This window comes from Acanthochromis polyacanthus, chromosome 5 (genome assembly GCF_021347895.1).
Source record: "Acanthochromis polyacanthus isolate Apoly-LR-REF ecotype Palm Island chromosome 5, KAUST_Apoly_ChrSc, whole genome shotgun sequence".
NCBI lineage: Eukaryota > Metazoa > Chordata > Actinopteri > Pomacentridae > Acanthochromis > Acanthochromis polyacanthus.
The window spans coordinates 5,956,142-5,969,647 of NC_067117.1; the positions used below are offsets into that span (position 1 = coordinate 5,956,142).

General features: G+C 37.9%; 1 protein-coding gene across 1 annotated transcript in view; it reads right to left on the reverse strand.

Moving 5' to 3' along the window:
• Positions 1–13,506, reverse strand: part of dcc (DCC netrin 1 receptor) — a 331,558-nt gene that overhangs the window by 100,439 nt on the left and 217,613 nt on the right. Inside the window, 3 exon segments of the mRNA XM_051948843.1 lie at positions 1,222–1,416; positions 2,848–2,958; positions 5,752–5,893. Coding sequence (XP_051804803.1) covers positions 1,222–1,416; positions 2,848–2,958; positions 5,752–5,893 — 448 coding nt within the window.

Below are 13,506 nucleotides of genomic sequence, written 5' to 3' on the forward strand. Positions count from 1 at the left end.
GACCTAAATTATTGAAATCCGAATGTTTATGAAAGTTGGTGGGGTTTGCAGGGTTGGGACTTTGGAGGCCTCCTGCACAGTTGCCAAATGTAAAGTTCAGTTTTGGCTTCATTTAATACCAACTTCTAGCACGTAACATGTCCATGCTTGACATGCACAGAAACAGAAGACTTACACAACCAAGAACTTAAAAATTGGAGATATTCATCAGTCTTTGTCATGAAACTGTGTTGTTGTGGTACCAACAACAGAGTTTGTCCATCACTGATTAACATACAGTTTAAAGCTAACCCACTGAGGCTTATTTGAAATCATTGAATCATTTAAAAGTTCCCTAACAGTAATAATAATAATGGGCTTTTTTTTTTTTTTTTTTTTTTTTTACACACTACACCCTTACAATGAATTTTTGTGTTTTCTCAGACTTACCAAATTGCTGTAAAGGGTCAAATCTGTGCCAAATTTTGAAGTGGTATATAATTTTCCTACATTACTAATGCCATTGCTGGTTTTCATCCTGTATTTTTTATGTCTGAAAAGCTGGTAATTTTCAGCCATCAGAGATCAACCCTTTTGCAGTTTTGCATTTTAGTGATGGAGTCATGTCTACTGCTTTAGGTAAGTTTACTATTAGCCTCTTACACAAAAACTGGACTGCTGTGGTGAAGATGTATAAGTTGATCTATGTTCTAACCTCCACCAATAATCATAAGCTCTGGGTAGTGACTAAGAGAATGACTTTGCGGATACAAACAGCCAAAGGATGACTGGGTTTAGTCTTAAAGATAAGGTCAGTAGTTTGGATATACGGAGGGAGCTCATGGAAATGCCGTTCCATGCATCAGAAGGAACTAGCTGAGGTGGTTCTGACGTCTGATTTCCTGACTTCCTTTTGAAAGTTTTCAGATACATTTAGCTAGGGGAATTCCCTGGAGACTCACCCCGAACTTGTTGGAGGGTTTATGTATCTCATCTGGCCTGGAGACACCTTGAGATCCTCCAGGTTGAGGTGCAAAGGGAGGCTGCCTTTACAACCCAACCCCAGATAACCAGAAGAAAATGGATGGAATGGATGGATGATGGTAACACAAATCAGACAGTTCTGGACAGCTTCAGTTCCAACCAGCTAAGCTAAGCTAAACATGTCCTGGATGAAAGTGGTATCTTATATTTTATCAGACTCTGACTGAGTTCACTTCCCGCCCCATCCTGACTTCATACCTAGGTTCTCAATAGAGTAGTATCTCTGCTTGCTGTCCACCCGGACCGTCTCAGCATAGGGACTTCCCACTCCGTAACCAATGATGTAGCCTCGGACCAGGATGTTGGGACTGAGGGGTGGAGTCCAGGACATAATGATGCTGTTGGGGAGTGGCCTGACATGGAGAGAGCTCGGCTGGTCGGGCACCTGGCTCTCTGCAAAAAAACAATGAAACGTCACATCAAAGAAGAAGATACCATTTTATGGACATTTCAATTTGTAATCGATGTCAGATTGTAGAGCATGATGAATGAGAAAAATATTTTTGGGCCAGAATTGGCTTCTGCAAATTATTCAAAACAGCTCAATGTACTGTTGTTTCTGCTTTTCTATTAATGTGACCGTGCAGTTCAGATTTGTGCTGTGTTATAGAAATACGACTAGATGTGACTCATCACTCAGACATGGAGCTGACATGTTGAGATGCCTTGAGATAAATAGACATAAGAGCTGCTCATTCCTATTGTGCTCCAGCAGCAGCAGCAGTTTTGAAGCTAACCACGTTAGTGTCAACAGAAGCAGCCACTTAGTGCTTCCGCGGCTAACAATTGCTAACCCTGTTAGCTGTGTATTAAGCCACAACAAGCCCTGACACTTTTTATTATTCGTCAGCATCAGATTAGATCAGATTAGAGTGCTCTCAGTCCTCAGGGGAAGACATTTCATATCACTTTATTGAGTGATAATCCATTGAAACCAGATTTGCCTCTCCCTGTGTCCCGGGCTGAAAACACAGTTAGCATGGATGTGTTTGTTGTTTCTATCTTGACAGTTTCCTTCTGACCAGAACATCTTGGTGCCGAGCTTCAGCCTGAGGTCAGCTTTTCTAATTATTCTGCTGAGAAGTACTATGTGACCAGGGCGGTTTAATTCATCTGACTATATATCAAAACATCAGCAGTTTATTCATAATTTATAAAACACTATAGCAGCTGATGTAGAGACATTTTAAACACTTGTCAATGTACAATATTTACAAGGAACTACTGTAAAATAAATTTGACATGGAATATGAATGCGTACAGAAGACGTAATAGCTGCACACTCACATCCATTATATACATTATGAACCAGCCTAATTTGAATGTGAAACAGCATATGCACTTCTGAGTCGCAACAGTGTGTTGTTTCATTTACATAACAGAAGAAAGCAGAGGGAGAAAAAGTAGCTTTTCCCTCTCGGAACCCAAAGCGAAAATGTATTCAAATGTCATTAAGTGGGATCTTTTTCTGCCACTACTTTGGAACTACAGAAAGTTTGCCTTTCTTGATCTGTGCCCTCATGAAGCATTTTTTATGTTTATACACTACTTATAAATACCCCGAAGGTGAGTTTAATGACTGTACTTTTTATAATTGAACAACATTCTGCCACACACGGTTCCTTTCTTTTATTTTTCCTTCTTTCTTCCACCTCCCCCTCCTGCCTCCACTATTCCTACACCTCCTCCATCCCTGGAGACAAACCTCCCCTCCATACACCCTCCTCAGCCTTTAACTGGTTAAATATTTATGTGTGTTGGGACAGTGGAGGCAGTTACATGCTGTTGTATAGATCACTGCTATCACACTCTCTCAGTCTTTACCGTCCAGATCGTTTTCTGGAGTCTCGGCGGTGAACCACTCACTGGCCGGACCGGTTCCATTCACCGTCATGGCTGCCACCTGGAAACTGTACTGACTGCCCTTCTCTAAACCTGGAAACAGAAAGAGAGACAACATCATTGTACCTGACATCCAGCTACCTTTATTTATTCATATGTTAACTACACAGGTGCCGGATACCTGTGCTGCTAAACAATAGTATTTCTGCAGGTCGTACAGGCAGATTTGCTTATTTATATAAACATTTTCTGGATTTCACGAAAAAGAAACTTGCTTGAAATCATTTAAATTACTGTTTAAAGTCACTCTTTTGTAAACTCCTGCCACTTTAAGTAAACACCAGTCAGGACTTGCTAGCTAACATGACTCATATTTTATAGAGAAACGCCAGCTAGCAGCAGGAATAACAAGGACCACATGAAGTAAGCTCTACAGGTCATGTGGCATAAACACGCAGTGTCCTAAAATGAAAGCCAGCAAAATAAGAGTTCCAACTGCAACAATCAAGTGCTGATTCACTGATAGACTTGGATCTTGTTTGTCTTGTCTTGGGATTAGATTTAAGACTTCCTCAACTTGGAACTTGACTGGGGACAGGTTTTGAGGCTCACTGGTATTGACCTGGAACTGGACTTGAGACACACTTCTCTTGACTGAGACTTGGAACTTACTGGACATCGTGGCTAGACTTGCTGGTCTGACCCTAAAACTAGATTTGACTTGTCCTGACTTAGGACTTGCTGACCTCAGACTACACTTAATTTGATTTGGAGCTTGTGGATCTTGGCCTAGGACTAAACTATTTGACCTGAGCCTGGGACTACACTTAATGGCTTTATCATGGGCTTAGACCCATTAGTTTGGCCCTGGGACTAGACCAGAGACTTGCTTGTCTTGACCTGTGACTAGATTTGTTGGTCTTGACATGGAAATAGACATGAGACTTGCTTCTCTTAAATTGGAGGTTGTAGGTCTTGTCTTGGGATTAAATCTGAGGTTTACTCACCTTGACTTTCAGACTTGGTGCCCATCCACTAGACTAGAGACATGCCTGTCTTTATGTATACTTGTCTCATCTTGGAGGCTGCTGGTCTTGGCCTGGGACTAATCTCTTTGGTTATATCTTGATACTACACTTCTTAGTCTCACCCTGGAACTACACTTGTTGGCTTGCTCATCTTGACTTAAGACTTGTTTCCATTGAACTAGAACTGAGACTTGCTTGTCTTGGTTTTTCTTGACTTATGTCTTGATTTGTTGGTTTTGAAATGGAAATTAGACCGAGTGTCTTGACTGAGACTTGCATGTCTTGGCTTGGAACTGGTTGATCTTGGCCTGGGACTGAACTCTTTGCTTTTGTCTTTTGAATCGACTTGTCTATCTTGTCCTGACTTTGGGCTAGATTTGTTGGTTGGCAATGGGACTAGACCTGGGACTGGTTCTTCTTGACCCGTGTCTTGATTTGATGGTTTTGAAATAGAAAAGATATCTGGTGTCTTGACAGAGACTCGTATGTCTTCATTTGGAGCTTGTTGGTTCATCTTGGGTCTAGACTTCTTGGTTTCAACCAGGACCTACATTTGCTGGACATGATTTTGGTTTAGATTTGTTGGTCCTGCAATGGGATTATTCTAGGGACTTGTTTGTCTTGACTTAGGACAAGTTCTTCATGGCCTGTGAATAGATGGTTTGTTTGTTTTGGGACTAGACTACTTAGTTTCAATCCAGTAAAACATGTGTTGGCTTTAGCCTTGATAAAATAAAATGGAAATAGGACTGCTTGTCTTGACTGAGGCTTGCATGTCTCGACTCGGAACTTGTTGATCTTGGCCTGAGACTGAACTCTTTGGTCTTGTCTTTTGAATCAACTTTTCTTTCTTGTCTCCATCTGGAACTACATTTGCTGGTCCTGACTTTTGTCTAGATTTGTTGGTCCGGCAATGGGACTAGACCAGGGACTGGCTCTTCTAGACCTGTGGCTAGATTTGTTGGTTTTGTAATGGAAATGACACCTGGTGTCTTGACAGAGACGTGCATGGCTTGACTTGGACCTTGTTAGTTCATCTTGGGACTAGATTTTTTGGTTTTAGCCAGGAACTACATTTTTTGGACGTGACTTTGGTCTAGACTTGTTGGTCTGGCAATGGGACTAGACTTGGGACCTGTTTGTCTTGACTTAGGGCTAGTTCTTCATGACCTGCGACTAGATTTGTTGGTCATAAAATGGGACTATACCTGAGACTAAGTTATTCTAGTCCTGGGATTTAAGTAACAACATACCAACAAGGCAATAAAATGAAACTTTAACCCGCTGTTCTTGTTGTCTACAGTGAAGCTGCATTAAATGTATTTTTTATAGTTTTGCCATCAGACAGCAGGAAGCGGTGATTCCTCCTGACAGCAGGCTCTCAGTGGGCAGATCAGATTCCAAACACACACACAGAAAAACCAGCGTTCTGCCACTGGGGAATGAATTCTGCTGAGAGATAGCCATCAGTGGAAACTAATGAAAAGGAAGATCAGTTTCATTCAAATCCCGCAAACCTCAAATTGAAATAATAGCTGGTGGCAGTTTGGATGCAGGAACACACACATCTACAAACACACACACATCTGCAGAGGTTTAATGCAAATGGAAGGGAAAAAAAACAACAGACCAATGTGTCACCTGCCCACATACAGATATCTGGAGGATTTTAATCTTCTCTTTGTCAATATTTGCACATTTACATAATTCAAACCTGTCAGTCTCGGTGAAAACATCCATTTGTGTTTTCTTTAAAATTCCTTGAATTCAATTTCCTGAACAAGATAAAGAATCTGGCTTGGTTTTAAATATGTAAAAGTAAATTAACATCCAGATTTGAACAAACACGCCTCCTTACCTGTGAACAGGTACCAGAAGTTGTTGGGTTCAATGGCCTCCTGGTCTCCACGGCGACCCGTCTTCCTGTATTTGATCTTGTAAGCGGTGATGAGGCCGTTCTGAGCTCCACGTGGAGGTGGTTGCCAGGAAACCTTGATGCTCTGAAAGACAAAAACAGCAGAAGAAAAACTGTATTAGTCTGCAAAACAATACGAGGGTCATAGAGCAATAGGAAGGGGACATTTTGTGTCCGTTTGATGTCATTTTGGGTCCATTTGTCTACATTTTGGGTCTGTTTGTGGCCTTTTTGTGTCTGTTTGATGTCATTTTGTGTCCATTTGTGGTCATTTTGGGTCGTTTTCCTGTCATTGTTGCTGTGTTTGTGGTCATTTTGGGTGTATCAGTGGTCATTTTGTGTCTGTACTCATTTTTGGTTCATTTGTGGACATTTTGGTACTGTTTGTTGTCATTTTCAGTCTGTTAGTGGTCATTTTGTATCTGTTAGTGGCCATTTTGGGTCCATTTGTGGACATTTTGGATCTGTTTGTAGCCATTTTGTGTTTGTTTGTGGTCATTTGGGTGTGTTTGTGGTCGTTTTGGATCTATTTGTTACCATTTTGGGTCTGTTTATAGTAATTTTGGGTCTATTTGTGGTCATTTTGGATAATTTGAGGTCCTTTTAGGTCTGTTTCTGTTCATTTTATGTCTTTTGGAAATTGTTTGTTTCTCTTTGTAGTTATGTGGCATCCATTTATGGTCATTTTAAGTCTCTTTGGTGTGGTTTTGTGGTAATTTTTGGTCGTTTTGTGACACTTTGCTGTCATTATTGTCTGTTTCAGGTCATTTCATGTCTCATTGATATTCTTTGAGTGTCATAGTGGTCATTTTGCCTCTCTGTGTTAAATTTATTGTAATTTTGGTTCATTTTATGGTCATACTGTGTTTTTTTGTAGTCATTGCACTGCTCTGGAGTTGTTTGTTGTCATTTTTTGGTCTTTTTGTCATCAGTTTCTTGTCTCTTTGTGTATCTTCATGGTCATTTTGAGTCATTTGTGGTTATTTTGTGACTCTTCACAGTTATTTTCCATCTCATTTTGGTAATTTTACGTCTCTTTATTTAGTCTTGGCTGTTTTTCTCGCTGTATTCTGTCTCATTATTGCAGGTTTGTGTTTAGATTACGTGCCTTTGTGGTACTTTTGGGCCTGTTTCTACCAGATATGCAGCATTTAGGAGCTCTTTAGTGGTTTGGAATTACAAACAGTTTAAGATTTTAAAAAATTAATTTGAAACTGCAATCAGAAAGTTATGAAACGACACCTGAGAGGAAAACCGGAACCACCTGCTGTCAGACTCAGACATGACGTGAATTGTGGATCGTTTCTGAGCGTTTCTGCGTTTGTTGTTGTTTTTTTTTTTTTACAGCCGAGACGCTCGCGAGGCTTCTGTTGTGTTCCTGCTGCAGCTCTTTGTGCGTCTGAACGAGTGCATGCCCGTACGTGCGCGCGCCTGGCTGCGTGTTGCATGAATTTTAATTGCGTTATTTGCATGTTAACAGCCCACCTCTGACACACACAGCAGATGTTTGCAGAGTCTCCAGTGTGTCCTGATGCTCTAACGCTGCATGTCAGGTGGCTCGGCGTTAATGAATGAAGATTAATGAATCAGGAAAGTGAGGAAAGTCTTCATCGTCTCATCAGTTAACCTCCTCGCAACTTCTCCTGCTACGTTTTTTGGGGGGTTCGCTACATTTTTTCTGTAAATATAAATTACAGTTAGATCGCAGGTCTGTGTTTGATAAATGGGCTGCAGTCAGACTGATGTTCTCCGGCCAGAAAAAAGGTTTCTTTTTAAATTATGATCCAACAGGAAGAGAAGCTTTTATTGTGGTTTAATGTGTGATGTGAGGACTGAAAACACCAGAGCATGTCAAAATACAGTTTAAGATTTTAAAATAAGCGCATTTATGAGGCCGATTTAAATGTGTAATGCCGTCTCACAAAATGACGTTTCTAAGCAGTTAAAATGCATTTTCATTTATGTTTTGAAAGATTTGAAGAAGAGACTTAAGACTATGTGAATTCATACTTTTATTTGAGATTTTATGAGATATTTTTTGTAATTTAAGAAAGTCTGTAGAATAAGAGTTAAATATGTTATTTATAAATGTTCAATCCTCAATAATTTTTCTTTAAAACAACAGCAAATATCTGTAAAATAACAACTTTTATCGCTGAATTGAGTTTCATTTTAAACTCACATGTTGTAAAAATATTACTTTTTAATGTAGATTTATTCCTATTTTTATGGTAAACATTTAAATTATATGTATTTTTCTCAGATTTTATTAGATATTATCTGTAAATTAGCAAAAATAGGAAAAATTTGTAAAGACTTAAACAGTTAAAAGGTGATTTATTATTTTTCAGTATTTAATATCTTTTAAAAAGGCAAATATCTGTGAAAAAAGATATTTTAGCTGATTTAAATACACCAAAACATTGTAGAACAAACTCTTATTTATGCAAGATTTCTGTCCTTTTCTTCTTTCAAATAAGAAAAATATAATATAATAAATTCATTTTTACTGTGTTTATTTTAATTTTATAGTCAAACATTGAGAAAATTATGAAGTTTTCAGCAGTTTTCACCTTTCAAATAACAGTAAATATCTGTTAAAATAGTATATTTACCAATTTAAAAACATTAAATAAACATAAACATAAAAATAACTAGTAAGTAACATAAAAATAAAACATGAATAAATTACTATTTCTGAATATATATTTTATGTCATCATGTAAATGAATAACTTTATTTTCTGTGATTTTACAATATATTTTCTGTAATTTAACATAGCCATGAAATCATCATTTTCCTTTCAAGTAATTAGAAATATCTGTTTAATAACAATATTGTTTTACTGATTTAAATACAGTAAATAAATAAATTAAATGAATTAATTAATGAGTCAACAGCAAAATAAGAAAATATAGAATTAATTAATATTTAGGAAAAACTGATTTTTTATGAGCCAACATGTAAATTAATAGCTTTGATTTTCTGTGATTTTATTAGATATTATGTGTAATTTCACAAAAGAAAAATAATGACAAAAATAACAACAAATATCTGTAAAATAACAATATTTTATGGATTTAAATAAATACATAAATTAATATAATATATTAATAAATAGTAAAATAATAAAGAATAAATTGCTACATAGGTATTTTATGTGTCATCATGTAAATTAATTCATGTATTTCTGTGATTTTAATCAATATTCTCTGTAATCATCAGAAATAATCCCATTTTTCAGGTTTAATTGGTTAATAGCGGTGTAGCAGTGAGAAGAAGATTGACTGAATCCTTTTCATTAATTAATCCTAATTAACTGTTCAGATTCTTTTTTTTTTAACATGAATTGTGTTGTGATTTAATCCCGGTAACTCTCTGACTCGTGCCGTTTCATCAGATCGACTCTCTGGAAGTCGTCCGGCCAACCAGCGCTTTGAACATTCATCCGGCGTTTCTGTGACGACGGCCGCCAAGGAATTCATTAACATTTAGCTGCACCTGTTCCCTCTGCTGCTGCTCGTCCTGCTAATTGATTACAGCAGAACTGATTATGGGATGGCGGTTGGCGGGGGGAGGTGTGGAGGACAAATTGAATAAACGTGCGAGTCAGCCAGATTCCTCCACCGACTCATTAGCTGATTGGCCGCGTCGACGGGACGATGTTATGGATGCGAGGTCTCCGTGGAAATGACGCAGGAATCGAACTCTGTGTCGCGACAACTCCCACGGAGACGACGACGGAAACCATCCGTGAAGGAGCACGACGCCAGAGAAGGTCTACAGGGAGAAACCTGCTGCAGCAACATGATGCTAGCTGCTAACAGTAGCGCTAATGTCAGGTTTGTTCCATTAAAACCAGCGGGGAGCTTCTGCAAAACCTTCTCTGATTGGCTGGAAGCTGTTTCAGCATAAACTAAACATGTTTAAAATGGGTCCTGCCAAATTTTAGCTTCACTTATCAAATACTTTCCAGGATAAAATAGGAAATTTCACCACTTTCAGCGGGTTTGATTGAAATCCGAGTCTGTTTGAACAACAATATCTGAGGAACTATTAAAGATAAAAACCTGATATTTTCTCTGTTATTTCTCATGTCATTGATTCAGAATCTGGAATATTGGACAAGTAGATCAATAATCTCTGATTATGGAGGAGAAGAAATTAAAGACAGAAATGTGTAGGGAGGAGGTCGGGGTGGATGGACGGGTCAACAAAACACTGGACTTTAACCATCTGGAATATTAGTGGTTCAAATATGGAAAAATAACTGAAAAGTTCCATCTTTAATCTCATTAACAACAAAACTGATAATCCAGGAGTCAACTAGTGATTTTTTTTTAACCACAGGTCACAGTAATACAAAACTAAACATGTCTAGTACTTTAAATATCGGATACTTGGTCAGAATTTGGAACTTTCATAACTGACTGTGTACTTATGAACACAAAAACAAACTGACACTTCATAGCAACAATTACATTTTTGATACCACAGTAGTTGGACCAACCTGATTAAATTAAGTTGGATCTAACCTGTAAAAATAAGTTGAATTAAGTTTAAAAGATTTTGCACTTCTTAAATATTTCTGTGTGATTGAAAGCTGCTTTTCATCAATAAGTCAACTTAAGTACTCAACTTATTATATAGTATAATTTTACTGATGAGCACCCTGTAGGTGACGATGGAGCCGCTGGGCTTCTTCATGAAGATCCTGGTGACTGGACTGACGCAGTACGGCCAATTAGATGGCTCAGTCTCATTAAATTATGCTTCAGCAAACCTGTGTTGAATTAACCCAAATCAATTATGTTGAATCAACACAAGTACTTTAAGTTGGACCAACAAAATTGGTTAACGCTGAATGAAATCTATTTCATATGTCAAAATACCTCAATACTCAAATGCATTTATAGTGTAGTTTTAAAAAATGTAAAACTAGCTGACTGAACCTGTATAAAAATTAAGTTGGATTAAGTTATCATTTGGATTAATTAAATCAATGCAGTTGAATTAGTTGGATCCACCTTGTGGAAATAAGTTGAATCAACTCTTAAAAATGATGTTGAATCAACAGAAGTACCTTAAGTTGGCCCAACAAAATTCCTTACAGCTGAAGGAAATCTATTTTATGACGTGAAAACACTTCAAATAGAATTTCTAACACTATAAAATTAGTTGGTTCAATCTGAAATAAATTAAGTTGAATGAACTCTAATAAATTATGTTGACTCAGCACAAACAAAATAAGCTATTCCATGGAGGTTATTTTAAAAAAGAAAAAGCATGTTTGCAGTGATAAGTCATCATTTAGATTAACTTAATTAAATCAATATTCTTAAAATAACTGAAACCAACCTGTGAAAATTAGTTGAATGAACTCTAATAAATCATGTTGGATTGTTTAACACTGACGGGAAGCTTTTAACATGAATACTAGGGCTTCTGATGCTAATGCTAATGCTACTATTATGCCCGTTAGAGTCTAAATTAAACGTTGTCTTTCTCTTATGTCAGATCTGCTGAATCACAGCCTGCTCTGTTCATTGCTGCTTTCGTCTCTTTCTGAACTAGACGAGCTCCATGGAACCATTAATCGGCCATCAGGGTTTCGTGTGATTCGGAGGTGAAGTGGCCCGAGGCTGTACTGAACCCTGAATCATTTCTCAGTGTTTTATTCTTTCAATCTGAGCGGAATAGAGAACAGAAATTCCATCCTGCAGCTGCTTTGTATTCAGAAGCAAACTGACGGCGAGGAGCAGCCGAAGCCTCGGCCTCATTCTCCGGCTTCAAACGGCCCCAGAGCCTCCGTCTCTTTTAATTTTCCCTCAGAGGACGCGAGGAGAAGGATCTCCAGAAAGCTGATGGAGATGAGGCTGATAATAATCCAGCATAATGACGTTAATGATCACAGGAAGCAGACATGTATAACAGAAAGTCAATGAGGACAAACAAGTACCTTTTCTACAGCAGTACTATCACTATTACCACCAGAAAACACTGCTAATGCTAATACTGCTACTGTAAAGGAATGGAACGGAAACTAATACTGCAAATAAGCAACGGAAATCAACTATTATTGAAAGTAAAACCTTCGTTAAACCAAGACTAAGCTGTTAATTTAATGAAAGTCAGTGAGTCCTTGGAGGTGCTTCTGGGAAGAAATTTCTTCTTTTTAAATGATCTGTAGCTTTAGAAAGGAAAATAATGAACTACAGTGCATGCATAGTCTATTATATTCAATCTAATACCTTATTAGTTTGCAGAAACTTTGCTAAAATACTACATTTTTTAGGTAAGTGGTGACAGTAAGCAGTAAATGACTTGTTCCTGTATTTGAAGATATTATAAATGATAGAAATATATGTCTATTTCAGTAAAAAAAAAAAAAAAAAAAGCTGAACTACCTGAAAGTAAACAAAGAAGAAAACTGCCATTTTCCCCCTATTTTTTTTGCGCTGATTTCAGTTAGTCCAACATATCAGCATAGCGTAGTGTAGAATGGTCTGACTGCACCTTATTAGCATTCTGCTATGGAAGGAAAAACAATTACAAACCAATCACAATCATCTTGTGCATCGTTCAACCCAGGATGCAGGGTGTTCCAAGTCTTCTCAAAATTTGCCTTTTTTTGAGTTATTTAAACAGGGATTTTTGAAATATGTAGCAGACAGAAGCGTGTAAAAATTCAAAGTAAGCAAGGACAGAAAATTGCGATTCTTTCCCCATTAGTTTCAACTCGTCTCAACAATGCAGAGTCGAATGGTCTGACAGCACCTTATTATCATTCCAGTACAGGGGAAATCACTCTGGCTTGTAGTTCCAGTTGCCATCATCTTGGGCGATGCTCAGCCCAGGATGCAGGGATGGTGTCCCAACCGTTTCTTCAAAACATACTATTTTTTCCCCATTTATATCGGCTGATCTCACACAACCGAACTTATCTACATGGTGCAGGGTAGAATGATCTCACTGCACCTCATTATCAGTCTGCTATGGATGGAAAAACACTTGTAAACCAATTACAGTCATCTTGGGATGTGCTCAGCCCAGGATGCAGGGAATTTTATAACCGATGGGTTCTCGTCCATCATGGCATGCAAACTATTGTCGTAAATATCCATTTAATTGTTAATTCTCATCTTTCCAACTATGAAGTATAGTTCATATTACACTTTATTTTTCACAATAAAAGCCTGTTCCCACTTTAAAACACACTGGAGAACATAGTTTAGTTGTTTAGGGCTGTAACTGAGTCAGACTCTTTATCGGTTAACCTCAAAGATGTTGCAGAATGTGACTGTTTAGTTTGTTGTAGTGATTTTATCTAATCTGAAACAATAAAGGATTCCTGTCCTAGAACAAAACCACAAATTAATGAAGGAAACTGGAGACTTTCTGCTCCTGTTCTGAATGCCAAAGGAGGCATTTGGAAGCTCATGCTGCCGATGCATGAAACGCAGCGGCGCGAGTGCATTTAATTTACAAGTACAGTGGGTGTTATTGTATTTTCCAGCTGTACTCTGACTCTTTGTGCTGCCGAGAAGGTTTGTGCGATCGATGGGCGAGAAAAAGCTTCGAGGAGAAACAAAAACTTTTAACTGAAAGTGGAATTAATTCAGCAGGTTTCTCCTTTTTTCCTGCAGTGTGAGTGCTGCATACAGAACACTGCATCTACACTGTGACCTACACACACAA